This window comes from Clavelina lepadiformis, chromosome 7 (genome assembly GCF_947623445.1).
Source record: "Clavelina lepadiformis chromosome 7, kaClaLepa1.1, whole genome shotgun sequence".
Taxonomy (NCBI): domain Eukaryota; kingdom Metazoa; phylum Chordata; class Ascidiacea; order Aplousobranchia; family Clavelinidae; genus Clavelina; species Clavelina lepadiformis.
Window position 1 is genome coordinate 9,571,944 of NC_135246.1, and position 17,000 is coordinate 9,588,943.

General features: G+C 35.7%; 3 protein-coding genes across 4 annotated transcripts; 1 reads left to right on the forward strand and 2 right to left on the reverse strand.

Annotated features, from left to right (window-relative positions):
• Nucleotides 1-2,258: 2,258 nt before the first annotated feature.
• On the forward strand, nucleotides 2,259-4,177 carry LOC143464904 (IQ motif and ankyrin repeat domain-containing protein 1-like). The gene is made up of 5 exons (XM_076962948.1): nucleotides 2,259-2,364; nucleotides 2,451-2,609; nucleotides 2,856-3,093; nucleotides 3,278-3,406; nucleotides 3,634-4,177. Exons 2-5 carry the CDS (start codon nucleotides 2,513-2,515, stop codon nucleotides 3,797-3,799), a joined length of 630 nt encoding a protein of 209 aa, XP_076819063.1. The 5' UTR covers nucleotides 2,259-2,364; nucleotides 2,451-2,512; the 3' UTR covers nucleotides 3,800-4,177.
• Nucleotides 4,178-4,243: 66 nt separating this feature from the next.
• On the reverse strand, nucleotides 4,244-13,569 carry LOC143464902 (IQ motif and ankyrin repeat domain-containing protein 1-like). Of its 2 annotated transcripts, XM_076962945.1 has the most exons (12): nucleotides 11,739-13,557; nucleotides 9,084-9,240; nucleotides 8,799-8,880; nucleotides 8,497-8,661; nucleotides 8,031-8,202; nucleotides 7,813-7,958; nucleotides 7,242-7,381; nucleotides 7,010-7,157; nucleotides 5,998-6,106; nucleotides 5,327-5,555; nucleotides 5,014-5,142; nucleotides 4,244-4,927 (listed from the first exon to the last, which is right to left on the reverse strand). In XM_076962945.1, the coding sequence occupies exons 1-12, from the start codon at nucleotides 11,806-11,808 to the stop codon at nucleotides 4,753-4,755; spliced, it is 1,722 nt and encodes a 573-aa protein (XP_076819060.1). In that variant the 5' UTR covers nucleotides 11,809-13,557; the 3' UTR covers nucleotides 4,244-4,752. The 2 variants fall into 2 exon arrangements, with proteins under 2 accessions (XP_076819060.1, XP_076819061.1); XM_076962946.1 differs by lacking the exon at nucleotides 4,244-4,927 and having other exon boundaries at nucleotides 5,219-5,555; nucleotides 11,739-13,569.
• On the reverse strand, nucleotides 9,237-11,731 carry LOC143464903 (testis-expressed protein 9-like). Its single transcript, XM_076962947.1, has one exon. It carries the CDS (start codon nucleotides 11,089-11,091, stop codon nucleotides 9,961-9,963), a length of 1,131 nt encoding a protein of 376 aa, XP_076819062.1. The 5' UTR covers nucleotides 11,092-11,731; the 3' UTR covers nucleotides 9,237-9,960.
• Nucleotides 13,570-17,000: the final 3,431 nt, after the last annotated feature.

The window sequence follows — 17,000 nt, forward strand, 5'->3', positions numbered from 1 at the left end:
TGCACTATAACGACCTTCTCGCTTGAAAGAAGGTAGTTTTAGACTAGAGTTTAGACAGTTGCTATTATAGGGTCAATATAATTGGTGCTAAATAATAGACAGCCAATAACATAAGCATGGGTACAATATTAACTTACCAGTTTGATGGTAATAAGTCTCCTTTTTTGGGTCCAAAAATCTATTCTACACCTTTGCAATAAGGTTCTCTTCCGTCGCACAAAAGAGGGCAATTGTCAAATGCATATAAGCAGCTAACTTCAGAGTTGTTCAGCATAGTTCTATTACTAGATAGAATACCTCCGTTGTTCAGACAATCAGTTTGGTTTGATGTAGTAACCCAAACAGCACTGTGACTACTATAATAGCAGCATGTCAATTTTCAATCGAATATGCAATACTCATCTTTGTACAAGTAATAACTAAACAGCCTTTTGGTAAAAGGATTGCGTGGATGTAATGCACTAAAATTGCTAAAACTAAATAATATATGTGTGCTACATGCATTCAATTTACGTACATGTTGTAAATGTTATTAAGCCTATACTACAGTATATACTTTTGAGAATGAATTAAGATACGATATATAAATAATGGCATAACTTGGAAAATTTTTGTCAATGACATAATTTTATCGGTTATTGTATAGGGTTATTTAGAACACGGAAAAATAACGTTTATGAGCAATTTTGTTTGCGTTTGGTGGTGTGTATTTTGTATGTAGGTGCATGAAACAGTAGTTATCCATCCAAAATCATCTTTCTACCATGCGGTTTACTAAGTAGAATAGGCCTATATATGATGCGAAAGTTGAAAAACGAGGTTTGCTACTGCAAACTACATATACTCTACTAAAATATAGCCGAGGCAGAAAATCTTTAAATTTGTGAGCTTTATGGTGGTCTTGAGATAAATGTTTTAAGTGGCTTTAATTCACAACGCTACACCAACTTGTAAATTTGCAATAATACCAAAACCTGAGTATGTATAAGAAATGTGAAACTACTGTATATAGTATATACCGAGAACTTGTGAAATGTTATTGATGTGCAACTTTGCACGAACCCAATGCGCCTCTATATACAATCATGTAACGTACCAATGTTTAGCGAACGTTGACCTTGACACCATAATTCAATTTTTGTCAAGTCTATTTGAAAAAAAATGCGCAGTCTAAACTTTTGGTGCTTTTAACCGCTTCTTCCTCGCTTGTTGTTTGTTCGTCTTATTTTATCCTTTTATGTGACGAAACATAAACGATAAGGTGCTAAAGATATGTGTAATGTCTATAAATAACGAATGAACTCATTCACTGTTTTTGTCACAAGTGCGCGCAGATCATGTATTTCAGTGAGTTACATAATTATTGTCGGGAAATTACATACAGCTATTACAATGCTGTTTTTGCGCATTATGTTATCTGAAAAAGAATTTAAAACTACATGTATAATGTACACGTGATATACTGGCATATCCATTTCTACCTCCAGCCGAGGCTTCAATTGTGATTCATTCTTTTTCAACTTTTTTTGTAAGTTTATATTTTGTCTGATGCGTGTAGGATGTACAGTATAGCTTACATATCGAATTACCCAATAGGAAGAAATGCTTTAAAGAATTGCTGTAAGCAATTGTATTCATATACGAACACTACAACAGATAAAAATCATCAATGTTGAAATTAACGAATTTTTTGAGCACAGCATTTGAATAAAGGTTAAGAGTTTAAACGTCTTAGGCTAAATTGACTGGGTAAACAATGTTTATAAAGAGTTTGCAAAGTAAATTTATTTAAGATGAGAGCCACGGTGAACTATATAAGCAACCCAGTGGTATATTTTAGAAACAGCAGTGCTGTATAGCTGTGAAGGTTCCTTATATGTATGCTGAATAGTTGGCAGAAAATACATTAGTGTATATTTTTAAAATATATTTATTAATTACGTATATAAATATAATTAAATTAGAGTATAGTTGGTTTGTTTTGCATGTTAATGTATATCATATTTGGTCAGCAGATTACATTTAGACAAGACTTTGGGAGTGTGCTGTTTGCTTGTCGCGCGTTGTCGTTCAAAAGATAGTTACGTTTTCAACATTGCAGCTTATTTTACAGTTTTCTACAAAAGCATTTCTTTCTATTAGCAATCATTGGTAATACTGTAATTAAATGGTAATTACGCAACATATAAGCTAAATAGGCCTAATTATGACGTATAAATGAAATTTGCGAAACGTAGTGGTGAGTCCTTTTACGACTTTCTTTGTCATGGCTTTGGTGGAGTCTAAAAACATTGGCTTCCTTATTATTGAAACGAATTTAGACTGGAAAGGTCTCAATCACCGCAAATTTGTTTAGGCTTGAAGGTCTTGATAAATTCTTTCAGTTATGCTGTTGAGCTTCAGCTACACAAGAATCGGTTCTGAAGATAACACCTTTCCTTTTTTGACAGTGATTATAGCGAGGTTTGTTTATCTTGGCTTCATTTGCTGAAGTTGTAACCAGCCAGTGAAAATGAAAGCGAGAGAAACAAAAAAAGCGAAACAAACCAAACCTTCAATGAAACCAGGTCCGTCGAAGAAAGAACAATCAAAGCCACAAAAAAAAGAAGGTAAAAAACTATGTTTGAAATTTTTTTCCCATACTGGTACTAAATTTTAGTTTACTTGATTTTTAATTTACATTTGGTTACGGCGTGCGCAATATTTAGGTAGCCTAAAGTGTTTTGCTATATGATTTTAATGCTGTGTTTCTTAATGTCGTTTTGTAACTGACAATGGTGCTAGGTAATTGGTATTCCAATTAATATTCGCAAAGTTTTGCATTTCGATGTTGATCACTGCAACTACTATTTTAGAAAAAGAAACTCCCGTAGCGGACCCGGGAATCGATTGTTCGTTCGCCCAACTCGTCAAAGTTGTGATGGACGACGAAAACGGTCAGATAAAAAACTCTGGAAAGTGGCCGCTAATAATTGACCCAAATGGTCGTGTTGGCACCTTCATGCAATATCAAAACACAAATTACTTGTGTGGTCTCAACTCTAAGGACATGTCCGCCGAAGGTTTGCGCATGGGACTTCTTGGTTCTTTGAGGTGATGAGTCCTCCAGTTCGCCTTTTAAGTTTTCCAACTTATTTGGGATGAATTCAAATGAAAATGCAAAAGTATTTAACGACTATATCAACAGAATCACGCAATGTTCAGCACAACACTTCTATGCAACAGTTATTTACTTCTTTTTAAGAATTACGTCTTAATAGGCTAAAATATTATACAGATACGGAAAGACGTTCGTCATAGACATGATGGAAGCTGATTTGTTTGAATCGCTCTTCGAGATGTACGACCGCGTCCAGCCCGGCTTGATGAAGGATATCATGTCCAAGGAAATCACCAAAGAAGAGAAGTGTGTTTTGTACAAACTTGAACTCTTGTGATTTGTTTTAAAACAAACAAGTGACCTTAAAAAGTTTCACAAATCACAAGTGTACATTCAACTGCATAAAAAAAACTCTCGCCGACATATGTTAACAATAACTAGCACTCAGAATTAGTTTCGCATAAAACAAAATCCTAACTACTGTACTTTTGGAAATTCTTGTACTCGCTCATGCAAGTCTTACTCTTGCACAGGTACCTGGCATTGGTAAAAAGCTCAGACCCGGATGATTATCAGCCAACAACGTATCCGGCATATATGGTACATGAATTTCGCTTCATCCTGATTACGTCAGTAAAAGAAAACCTCAATACGTCTATGGTAGAGCAGACGTTCCCGATCCGCATCAAAATGAATTAGTGGTCGTGCAAAGAAAGAAGAGAACCTTGTTTTTCGTAATTACAGCTACTGTGAGGTGTATTTTGTTGTTTTTGCTTTAGAAACGTAAATTTTAGTAGTTCCATTCCTGACATGTAGGTCTAACGGTTTACCGACATTTAATCACGCGACTGTTAATCAAGCAGACTATTACGACACGTATACATAGGTCGTATACTATTACGACACATTACAGACACGCAGTCACTTGAACCCTTTGACATTTAATCACCAGACAACGTCATTGATAAATAGTCGCATGATTAAATGCCTGTACACCGGTCTAACATGATTTCGAGTTGACATGTTTTGTAAAAGTGTCATCGACTAACGTGATTATCTATGAAACACATACAAGTATTCAATTTGTCTTGATGTCTTGCATAAACGACAGCTCAATTTCAATCATGAAATAATGACAGCATATAGAATATAAATTGCATTTATTGGGAAATTTTTAGCACGAACTATGAGTACTAAAGCTCCTAGATTGCAAATCGGCACAGTGCAAACATACTAAGGTAAAATTATATCTGTAAATAGTTAGAAAATTAAAAAGCAATACATAACGCCCTAAAACAGCACTGTTGTATGTACTATGTCACATTGATTTAAAGTATAAATGTAACTACTTTGCTACACGTGAATACGAAACGCTAGACTTAGAATAACAAAGCTTCAGTTCAGCAATTACCATTGGGCAATCACAGTGATTAGGATAGCTCATAACCAGTGGTGGGATTCAAATATTTTAACAACCGGTTCTCTCACTAGCAGCATGCCATATTGACCCGGGGCCGATATACACATAGGCCTATACATACGCTTGTTAACAACCGAATCGCGGATGTCATTAAAATTCCAAGAACCGGCAGAATCCCACCACTGTTTATAACTACAGTTATATATTAACGCCCCGTTAAACACTTTTAAATTTAAGCACGCGGCTCAGGCAGCACAATTCGAATGGGATAGGTCTTTTCAATAAGATGCTCAGAAGGATATTTGTTCTTTGTTAGAATTATAAGGGTGAAATTGTCAACCCTGTGATGTTGAAACTTCGATTTCTGATACTCATCGTGGTCTGTGGGCTTGATAAGCTTCATATAACTGAAGTGAAAGCACAGAATGTTCACAAAACATACAAGGCTGTTCAAAGCTCTAATCACAATTAAAGCAACTTTATTGCTACTAACTTTGAATTTTCCAACAGTGCTTTGGTCATGACATCTTCCATTAGGCCGGGATGGATGTTGTCAAAAATGTCAGATATTGTAGCAAACATGTCCACCTCCAGCATGTCAATCACAAATGGTTTGCCAAATCTAAAAAAAGCATCAGAAAATAATTGTAAGACATCTTTAACAGTAACTATGATTGTATAATATATAAGTTTAGTACCTTATCTTAATGTCCGCTTATTAAGCTTGGTAGTGTGGTAGACGTTTTGAATCATACGACGCAGATTTAGCAACATAACCATTTCCTTGTTCTATAGATGAATGATACCTTATTGCACCAATCAAACTCATTCGCATGCGCTCTTCCTCAACATCTTTGGGATTAAGTGCACACACATAGTTGGTGTCACGATAGCGCAGAAACGTACTGGCTTGTCCTGTAGTATCTATGATCATTGGCCACTTTCCAGAGTCCTTAATACGATTGCCAACATCTCTCATCAGCACTTCATCCAGCTCGCGGATGTTGCATTTGATCCCAGGCAATTCCTCCTGATCTGGGGTTATAGAAACATAGGAATGATGCGGGTTGATATTTGTTAACACTCCAAAACGATTTGACTAAAAAGTCTCCGAAATATATAGCGTGACTGTGCCGACACAATGTTGCCAATTTTTTTTCATTGGATAAAAGGAGCACATGCAGTTGCGTTATTATTTAAAGGTTTTGAATAACTTGGCAACTTCTGTGAAAGTTATTGTGAAAAATGTCTTAAGCATGGCATCGTTGCTATAATAGCATACAGTGCAAACAGCACATATCAAACTTTGACGGTATAAATGTATTACAGGTACAATATAACTGAGGACTCTGGAAGTAAACGATATCAAAAAACATGATTTAATAATTAATATATTCAATTTAGTTTATCAACAGGGAAATGATATATTCCTTGCAAAACATCCTACTTCATGTGCTTTTAAAGTTAATTCATTTACCACCATGTTCTTGGTCACGAAGTTTCAATTTAGCCTGCTCCAGTGCCTCACGTGCTTTCATGGCATCCAGCTTAGCGATTTCTAATTCTCCTTCGGCGTCTTTCACAGTCTGGTAACAAGTGAAGCAGCATTATAATTTCAGAACGCCATAACCTTTTACAAACATCTATCTGTAATGTCTGTAGTTAGCTAATGCCTTTATGAGAATGGTAACACTAGCATACCGATTCGCTTGTTTGTAAGTATAAATAAAGTTCAAGACAGCAATTAGTAATTCCGTTGTTGATGTTCTAGAATCTAGACTAGAGTGATTGTAGAGTAAATGTGAAAATAACCATTATCTCCTACATTACACTTGAAAAAATCCTGTTTGAATAAACTTCAGTTGACAAAGATTTAACTCTACTTCAGGAATGTCCGAAGTTTTCAGGCTCATGAGCTACATTTATAATGGCCAGGTCAAAATGGTGAACCAATAAAAAGGTCTTATATCAGAAGTGCCCAAAGTTTTAGGCGTACAGGCCACATTACACTATTTTGTGCATTGGTGGGACAGCAAGCAGTTATTCTTAATTTTTTATTGTAAAAATTCTGATAAAAACTCTGGCTTATCAAATATCTGCTATAATATATTTCCTTCATTTTTGACAGTTCAAACGGGAGAAATCTAGTAGAGATTGAACTATACGACAAACATTTTACACAATTACGTTCAATAATATGAATTTAATTTGCAAGATTGATGGCGGACCGAAAAATCTTTAGGAAAGCCACATTTGACCAATTGTTGAATGTATTTAGAATTTTTGCTCGTGAAATATTCAATGGTTTTAAATTATAAAATGTTTAAAAGTATTGGAAAGTCTTCCTTGTACAAAAAAATAAGACAAAAAATGATAGGTGGTAAGTAACCTAACAATTTATTATGGACATGCATTTTACTCGATATACATCAATTGGCTGATCCCAGATTGAGCTCTACAATACCCACAATGTACATATCAATACTTACAGACAAAGTAACATCCAATCGATCAAAGCCACTGCTGACAGCATTATCATGTTCACTTATTCGTTTTTCAAGTTCAGCATAACATTTTTCTAAGATTCTCTGTTTCATATCATAAACTTTCTGCACTTCACTCAATTGATCCTGTAGCCTGTCAAGCACAAAACCAATGCTTTATCTTTGGAAAGATTTGCTCGTTACAGGAAGTAAATTGAAGCCAGTGTGATGTTGGTACTTCTCTGTTTCAGCTTGCTTTCGTTTCTTGTCCTCCTCTGATCTTCTCTCTTTTTCTGCCTCCATCTTTTCAAGCAAGGCCTCTGTGATGTTGATGTCCCAGTTTTGAAGTGTCTCAACAATTTGCTTTACTGAAGCAACCTGAAATGTGGATTAAATAAGAACAACTTACTCGTCAAAGTGATAGTGGTTAAAGAGTGTATAAATACTGTACTTACATGTTTAAGTAAAATACTTGCAATGTAAGTGCACAGCTAGGCCAACAACCATACACAATAAATACCGTATTTATTTCTATTTTTTACTTGTATTAAGTTATTTCACCAGTATTATATGCATTATAATTACTTTACTGCCTATCCTGTTGAACTGCATAGTTACGTACGTATGATAGTTAAGCTCACTTCTTGGAGTTATCTTTGTTTATAAATCAATGTTTTCACACTTCTAAAAGACTCGTTTAGTTCGATATATTTTCTAGCATCATTTTGTGTGCCTTCTACACAAAGGCGCTTTTGAATCTAGTAAATACAGCACACATTTTTGCAAAACTTTCTTGTAAGTATATTAACCTGTTCTGGTGTGTTGCCATCTTGAGCATAAACTCGAGGATCAGCTCCATAATATAAAAGGCTTTCAACGGCCTCCATGTGACCAGCAAATGCCGCTCTGTATAAAGGTGTACGACCCCATGCTCCAATAGTATTGGGGTTAGCCCCTAAATATGAATCATAGTAAACTTACTTAGCTGCAAAACTGACAAAAACTGTCAATCACATAAAAATCCCACCTCTCTCAATTAAAAAGTTAATGGCCTCCACGCTTCCTCCACTTGCAGCCTCAGATAAAGGAGTATTGTCATGGGCATCTTGACATTCAACAACAGCCATCTGATGGCAACGTCGAACGATATGTCCGATCTCATTACTAGGCACGCCATTTTGGTTGTCCAGATCGCTCACCTTAACATTTGTATGGAATACATGAATATTAAAATATCAAAATAAACTGTGCTGTGGAGCTTTTACACACAACTGAATGACCTTCAATTGAATCTTTTTTGTACAGGTTTTGACATATTGATATCTAATAACAGTTCTTTTAACCAAATATTTAAATAAACAATAAATACATTGAACAACACATCATTTAAATAAACAAAACAACAGTGTATATACAAAATAATAAAGTAAGCAAATACTTAATACTCAAATAATTACAACCCATAACAATATTAATGTACATTATTTACAAACCTCTTTAAGCACACCTTCCATTTCACTTATGTCTCCATCAAATGCAGCTTCCAGCATCCTTTTTCTTCTCTTTACTTCTTCCCGCTTCCGCTTTCTCTCTTCTTCCTCTCGCTGCAATTCACGTTCAGCTGCTTCCTGTTCTGCCTTAACCATAGCAATGAACGCCTAAAAAAGAAAAAGAAAATAACCTTGTTCACTTTGAAGATCATGGCACGGAAATCCGTTTGTAAATTAAGACCACTTTTGATTTACATTACTGCTTAATAATACTGTATAAAAGCATATGGCTACATTAAAATTACCTCACGCTGAATTTTTTCAATTGTGTCTTCATATTCTTGTTTTTGTTTTTTGAGTTTTTGGATCTTTTTCCTAGCAAGAAACCTATAAATGTAACAAAATTTAGATATTAAAAAACAAAGTTTAAGTTTAACACCAATGCATAACAGTCAATGTCAAGATTGAGTACGGGCAAACAACGACGTAACAAACCCTTCCAACTCGCAGTTTTCATATTAGCATTTTATGCAATTTGCCTACATGTGAAATGTGCTATTCTTATGGTAGTGGTACACATTCATGTTTACCCTCTTGCATGTTTTTGAATCTTAATTGCAGCTAAATCTTCCGGAGTTGGCCCTCTTTTCACTTCTTTCTTGGCTCCTTTTGCTGTTGCTTTCCCAGCAGCTTGCTTTTTGTTGCCAGGTGCAGCTGTAACTGATTTCTTAGCATTACCAGCATTTCCTACATGAAACAATAATGGCTGTACACTGGTAAACACTCAAACCTTAAGCTTATTGTGACTACTACAGATAAAAATTATTTCTACAAGGCAATATTTCAAACAATATGCATATATGAAAAAATTATGCTTGCTTAACTTTATTTTTGTAAAAAAAAATATATCAACCATTCTTACAAAAGAAACACGCACATATAGAGCTTTAAAAATTTCAACAGTTGTCATTGTGGAAACCGAAAATATGATGTATGATAATAGTTGAAGTTTGCCCACAAATGAAATGCATTATATTGTAATATCACACACTAATACCCAAACAGTGGTAGTCAAAATAAAACAAAATCAAGTATTTTATCTGAAATATTTCATGACTTTCAAGCACCCAAAAACGGTCTGAGAGGAGGTCTTCAAATTGTATCTGATAAAGAACAATAAAACTGTTATGCCAAATTCCCTTTGAATGAGATTAAATGTAAGGTAGTTAGGTGCCAAATTATTTCTTAATTTTCCAGAAAAAGTAGTTCGAGAAAAAGTATTTCTTGAAAATAAAAAAGTTTTTTTCTGAAAAGGGGGTTAAAGTAATTGGCTAGTAAGAAATGGTATTTATATGTTGCACTTGTACCATTCCGCTATAAAATTATCACCAAATTGTTTCCATAAACAACAAAGTCAATGCAAGTTGTAAAGATGTCGACAACTTGAAAATGTTATTGTGACAGGATCTATGCATTGCCCCAATCAAGAGCCTTCATAAACTCCTCTTCAGTAAATGACAAGAGTTTTGCAGCTTCAATGTGAAGAACTTGCTTCTTTAAAACTCCTATCAATTTTAGTTGTTTTGTTATTACAGTCAAAGAATCATTGCGTAGCCTCTCCATGCGTTTATTCTCAGCTTGTAATCTTTCGATTTCATGGTGGTCACTTTCATTGCGATCTTTGCTTGAATGTTTTTGTTTTTCCAACATTGCCTTCAGTTTTTCATTCTCCTCTATTGCACGATTGAGTCTTACCTCTGTTGCGCTTTGAGTTGTTGCCGCTTGCTTTTTCTCTCTTTTTAAGGCATCAATTTCCTTCGTCACTGACTGAAATTGCTGTGCCTTTGTATCAGCTTTCTTCTTTGCATCCTCCAAACCTGATTTGAGCTTTTGAACGTTCCCTTCCAGAGATAAAAAATTTTTTTTCAGTCGTTCAGCTTCCTCGCGTGATGTCTTCAGCTCCATCCTGTATTTGTTTCTCTCATCTGAAACACTTTGAAGTTCCTTTGCTTGAGCTTCAAGCTCCTCTTGCATGACTCGAACTTTTGCCTTCAGGAATGTCAACTGTGCTTCACTGCTCATTTCTTCCGCCATTTCTGGCATCACGCTGTGTACAAATCGACTGCTTGTGATAGCTTCATTTGATTTAGAAAAAATCAAATCAAAGTCTGTAGATGCTTCAGCGTTGAATGATTGGCGCTGCGATTGCTTTGGCTTGTTTTGTTTTACGTCCCTTCTGGCAGATAGCTTTCTGGCCGATTTCTTGGAACCTTTGGGTCGAACCATATCCATGTTACCAAGAGCTGGCGGTTTCTCAACAGCTGATGGTTTTACATAACTCTCAATTGCATCACCTTCTCCAATGCTTAGTGTGTCTGTATCAGCTGTAATGGTTTGGATGTTAGTTTCGGCGGAAAAACTTTGAGATGGTGAAACTTGCTTGAGAAAGTTATCCTGTTTCTTCATCATGTTTTCTGCTTCTTCAACAAGTTTTGCTGTTTGAGCTTCAAGTTGTGCATTTAAGCGTTGATATTCCTTTTCTCTTTCTATAAGACTTGGTGAGTTTGACAGCTTCTTTGTTTTATCAAAACTGGCCATTTCTAATGTTATTACTCTTACTACTTATGCACTAAATACAATCACTTAGTTAGCGTGATGAACTTTTTAAAGTTACAACATCGATAGTTTTACGAACTTTGTAAAAATAAGAAATGAAAGAAAGGTTCTACTTATATTTCATTTCTATGGTGCTTGGAAATCATCTTGGATTTCTTACACCTTACAACCCAAACATACGCCTTTTGTTTATAAAAATACTGAAATAACATAACTAAAGAGAAGTCATTTTCAGTCAAACTATGACTAAAATACAAAATAAACAGAAGCAACAATCAAACCAGTGGCTTTCAATCTTTTTAGCGTATGGCACACTAATAAAATCTATGTTATTTCACGACACATTCCTTTTTTAAATTGTGAAAGCACCAAAGTTTAATATTATAACTACTTTGTAGTTTATTTTCAATATCAATCTTTGTTTTTTTTGGTGTTCACTCATAGCATTGATACAGGCATTGTGCATTTATTTACTTCTTAGAGAAATGCCTGACAGGTCAGATGCTTGAATATATTTAGGTTATAGCCAGTATTGTACCTATGGAAAGCTATACAACAGCTCCATACCGTACAAGCAAAAGTTATTCAAATACTTTCAAAATATTCATAGCCTTATTCAGGTATCTGACCTGGAGGCTTTCTTGAGTTTGCGGTTGTTGTCTTCTGAACTGCTTTCGCTGGAGGTCGCTTTGGTGGCATTATGAAGGCAGTTTGTCACATGCTAGTTCAACTAACTTATTGTATTGAGAAAGTATATAAAGTAATTAACCAAACATGACGCAACGCCCACAATAAATGTATTACTGTATTTAACTTATTGCACATTTTAACCCTATTTTAAACATGAGGATGCTTTTTTGGCACCACTCTGCAATTATTATGGTGTCAAATAAAACTAGAGCATGCCTAGTCGAAAGTTCTTGACATTTCCTAAAAATTCTTTATGCATATCTTGATGTTCTAAATGTCTTCGCCAGGTAAACAAGTTTTGACTTATGGCCCTTTCCTTGCACCTAGGTATATAATTTTGCATAATTTAGTTCATTTTTGTGTGCCGCAATGGCTTTTTTCTCTGTGCGTTCTACAGACACCAAAGCATGAAATCTTCAGTGCATTGTTCCACCAATGCAGCATGTCTGCGTAACATATCAAGCTGTGTTGCACCGAACTTTGACCAAGTACGTATCAATACCAGGTCAGAACAAAGCTTTTATACAAATCTCGCCAATTTATAAATAGCCGGGTTTAAGTCGTGCAAGGATTTTCCTCAGTTTGAGTTCCTTAGTTCATGTTCTGAGATGCTGACAAACCAAGATTTGTAACTGAATTGACTATTGGATCACTGAAATTGGTCTCAATAGACTGGTGGAATCACATTTTGAGCTTGCCACAGTTTCACAAACCAACCAGAAGTATAACGTGAGAACGAAAAGAGAAGAAGTGTCACATGTGATGCCCAACACGTCAACCTGATTTCAAACAAGCTGTGTACAATCCACACATCACGCGTTTAGACACTTTTTACAGTCACACTGCACATTTATCGGCACTGTATTTCTCTATTTTAACTGCTCCCATGAAGATGGATTTTGCCGGATTTTCCTTAAAACACTCGTTTTTCTGTCCATTGAAGAAAGTATCTGACCCTGCGTCGAGTCGCCAGGCAAGGACTTCATGCTCCAGTTTTTCAATGCAGAACAGATCTATCACCTAGTAGAATTTCTTTAACTTTCAATCACACCTTTCAGGTGGACGAATTACTAGAATAAATTAGAATTGACATGCTGTCACAGTATGATGCAACTCATAATTAAAGTGCATCGGTGCAACAACAATCTCATAACCAACTCAGTTAAGCACAGTCACAGAGGAATTGATCACTCTTCTTTTGATAGACTCCACATGCAGAATGTATAAACCATATTTACGAGACTTTCAATTCTCTCTACAGAGCACACAACAAAGCCTTCGCAGACGAGTGTTGGTCGACAATGAATCCAACTTCAAATCTTTTAAAGCTGTAGCTCGCCAAGCGGTCCTCACTCCAAACTAACTAGATTACATTCACTACTAGCAACAAACCATTTGGGAAACGAACAACACCTCGCTCCATTAAAAAATATTCGATCCCTTTTGTTACTACTAAATGCACAAGAACCTGTGAAAGAATGTAGCTAACACTGTGAAAAATGTAGTCATCGAAGCTTGAACCAGAAATGCACTGGAGAAAGATTGAATAATGGCACACTTGGCTAGCCTTTGCACACCTGAGTTTGCACGTCTGCCCATCTGATTTTGCTCGTCTGAACACCTGAGATCTCGACGAATCCTGCCATGAAATATAGACAGGCTGTTAGGTGCAGGATTTGACAGTTTGATGCTTCAAAAAGCTTCTGTCACCGACACATACTTGCTATGTACAACCTATAATGGTAAATCACCTACTGTGTATCGTCTCAAGTAAAAATGTGTCAAAAATTAATAAAATACATATAAAATTTAACTATAAGGCTTGTAGGCCTGGCTGTCTACTTGCCTATGATATATAACTACATGCATAAATACATCAAAAATGTGCAAGTAAATCTAATGAAAACTGTATTTTGACTTTAGTGCACCCTTAGGCAATCCTTATGCAGACGTTTACCCTTATGGTAAACCTTGAGCTGTAAAGAGCCTGGTTTAGCCTTTTTGCCAACTTAGGCTATAAAATGACTTCAAACTTTGGTTTAGCTTTTTTTACGCCAAATAACTGAATAACCATCTGTTTATCTTCTAAACATCTCAATTGCTATTGGCATAGGGTCGTTAACCTATAGGTATACCCTAGACCAGAGGTCGGCAACCTGCGGCTCCGGAGCCGCATGCGACTCTTTCAGCCCTCTGCTCTGGCTCCCGTGACTTTAAACACCGCGAGCTTGGGCAATACAAAAAAATTTGTTGTAAATTAATAACGACTCTATAGTTTAAACTAGTTTTGTTGAAAATTATGACTTACAACTCCGTTTAGTATGTTTTTTCATTAAGATTTAATGCTTTTATCTTGCTAAGGATATCTTGCTTTTTATCTTCTCTTTATGCGAACAAAGCTTTTCGGTCATGAATTACTTAAAAAATGAACAACGCTCACGCCTAACAGATGAGAGCTTGCAGTCCCAGATGAAACTCAAAGTGTCATCTTATCAAGCTAATGTAGATGTGCTGTGCAGTGAAATTCAGAAGCAAATATCGCATTAGCTGGGTGGAATAAATGATTATTTGAAAGTGTTGTGTTTAATAGTCGGGTTTTGTTTGTTGAAATTACAGAATATTCGCATGTACAAAGCAAAAATTTTAAGAAATTCTGCATGAAGTGTAGGCTATAATTACCTTTTGTTTTAGTGGCCAACTCGACAGTTACATGTTATGGCTCCGAATAGGTCTTAATTTAAATAAACTTGGGAACATTGGCTCTTTTAATGCTAAAGGTTGCCGACCTCTGCCCTAGACTATACGCACAGAACTGACAGAAGACAGATCTAGGTAGCTTAAAAGTTAATTTACTTGAAAAAAATTTCAAAAACAGTAGCCTAGGTAGGTAACTTATATTGTGCTTGCATTGTCGTTGACAACCTTAACCACAATAGATATCCTGTTAAACAGTTTTATTTTAATTTCATGCTTCAGTAATTTTGAATTTGTGATTTGTGATTGATTGAAGTCCACTTCCACTTGTTTTGTTGGAGAATGTGTCGTATGAGCGCCACAAAATTAACTTTAAACACGTATTTGGAAGAAATTGCTTAAAGCTTTATTGAAAAACTAAATTTAAATGATTTTCGGCTACGTTAGCATATGTAGAGTAAATACGATCGTGGAAATAATTGAAAACGATTCTTCATTGTTTTAAAATTTGTTGACTTGAACACATCTACTAACAACGCTAAATTAATTTTTGGGCTAATTTTTGTCGTTTTCCGCGGCTTATATTCGAAAAAATACGGTACCTGCAACTACTTTTTTAAAGATTTTAGCTAATTGTCGTACCATGTACCATATCATAATGGCATGCACATTTTGCAATTTTTTTTAAGTGAGGGCAAGTCCAGTCGGTCAAAACAAGTCGGTCTTATATTAATAATAGACTTTATGGAGAAATCCCTATAAAATTCTAAAACTTAAACTTTTTTCTATCTTCTAATAAGTTTATACATAGTGAAAACGAAGGAAAATAAACCCACATATTTATAACGTAAAAACGACGTCAAAAAATCAACGACTTGCCTAAAACGTAATCCCTCAATGTAACACCCGCGCGATGACCTGGTCTACCAGGCGTTACAAGAGGAGTAAGAACATTTAAAAACGCACAACGCAGGCTGATTGACTCTCAAGTTTACGGTACGGTCTATTTCTATATTGTCACGTTGTGTTGTATCGTGGTTTTCTAAAAACGATTTGAATAATTAGCTAGCCACAGTGAATAGCCTATAATAAGTTATTTGGCGAACCGATAGACAGTTAGGGCCTACATACAAACATGCAGTGCCGACACTAACCAAACGTTTTCGTCAGGTTTTCTTTGACTATTTAACAGAATTGGTTTAACGTTAAATATACACCTACATGCAAGTAAACCAACACTTATTCAATAAGCTTTTTTAAACAACAATAACACTAAAATAACGGTCTGGCCAGGATTAACACAGATTAAAATACCCTTTGCACTGCTACTACAACTCGCCAAACAACTAAACGCCTCGTTGCTGTACAGAAGCACTGAACAGAAAACGATATTATCATATCATACACCATTACAACACAGAGACCGGCAGTCGGTACTTTAAAATTATCGTCGGTAACGGTACTGGTACTTGGCAAACCGACAGTTCCGGTATTCGGTACTAATTTAAAAAAGTAGTTGGTTACTTTTTGTGAAAAAGTTGCTGTTGTAAATGCAATGTTTGTCGCTATTATGCCCCCGGTAAAGGTCAAAACATATTAAAACGTTAAAGTCAAAACGTTACTCGCTTGCACATTTACTTAACATTTCTAGATTTAAAAAGATCAAAAGATGCTAAAATTGGCATTAAGTATTAATTAACTTGTATTTTTGAAAACATAGCCTACTTGGTAAAATTTTGAAATGATTAGGCTACATGAAAAGTAGCCTACTGAGTACCGGGATCGACTGAAAATGCTTGAAAAAATTAATTCGGTATAGAGATTCGGTACTTCGGTACGGTTCCATGGTATAACATATGATTACAGAAAACTACAGTACCATACACTACAATGTTTGTAAACAATAACGTAACCGGCATAGTAAAACTCAAAATAGAAGTGAAATACCAAGCTTATTTCAATCAGTGCATTCCAGTGTGAGCGGAGTTAATGCATCGAAAACCGAAGTGATGGGGTTGATTATGCACATGCATAGGTAAAGGAGGGGCGTATGCAGTGAGGTCACCAGTTTGGCGTATTTAGCTTCCGGAGTCCTCCGCGTAACCGCGGGGTCTGGTCGAGAGACTGACATATATCTTAGTGCTTTATAACTACAAACTCTTTAAACTTGGCTCGATAATAGGCCTATGGAAGAAGGGCCCTCCGTTGTTGTCAAATACAGTTTGCGACGCCAATTGGCGAGAAATCATACCGTTAACTTAGGTCAAGTTGAGCGTTTTGTAGGTGCCGCTGTGTTTGTCGTTCCGGCGAAAAAAGTCTTCTCAATTTTAACGTTACCAAGTTTGCTTCAATCAGGTAATGTAAAGTTATGATTGTCACCATCCCTGCCATTATTGACAAGCTTCTTCTTATAACTTACTGCATCAAAAGAAAATTGGTCCATTTTTTGTATAATCTTGATGTGTCGGTTTTTTCCCAATAAATTGTAACTGTTATGCTTTCATTTT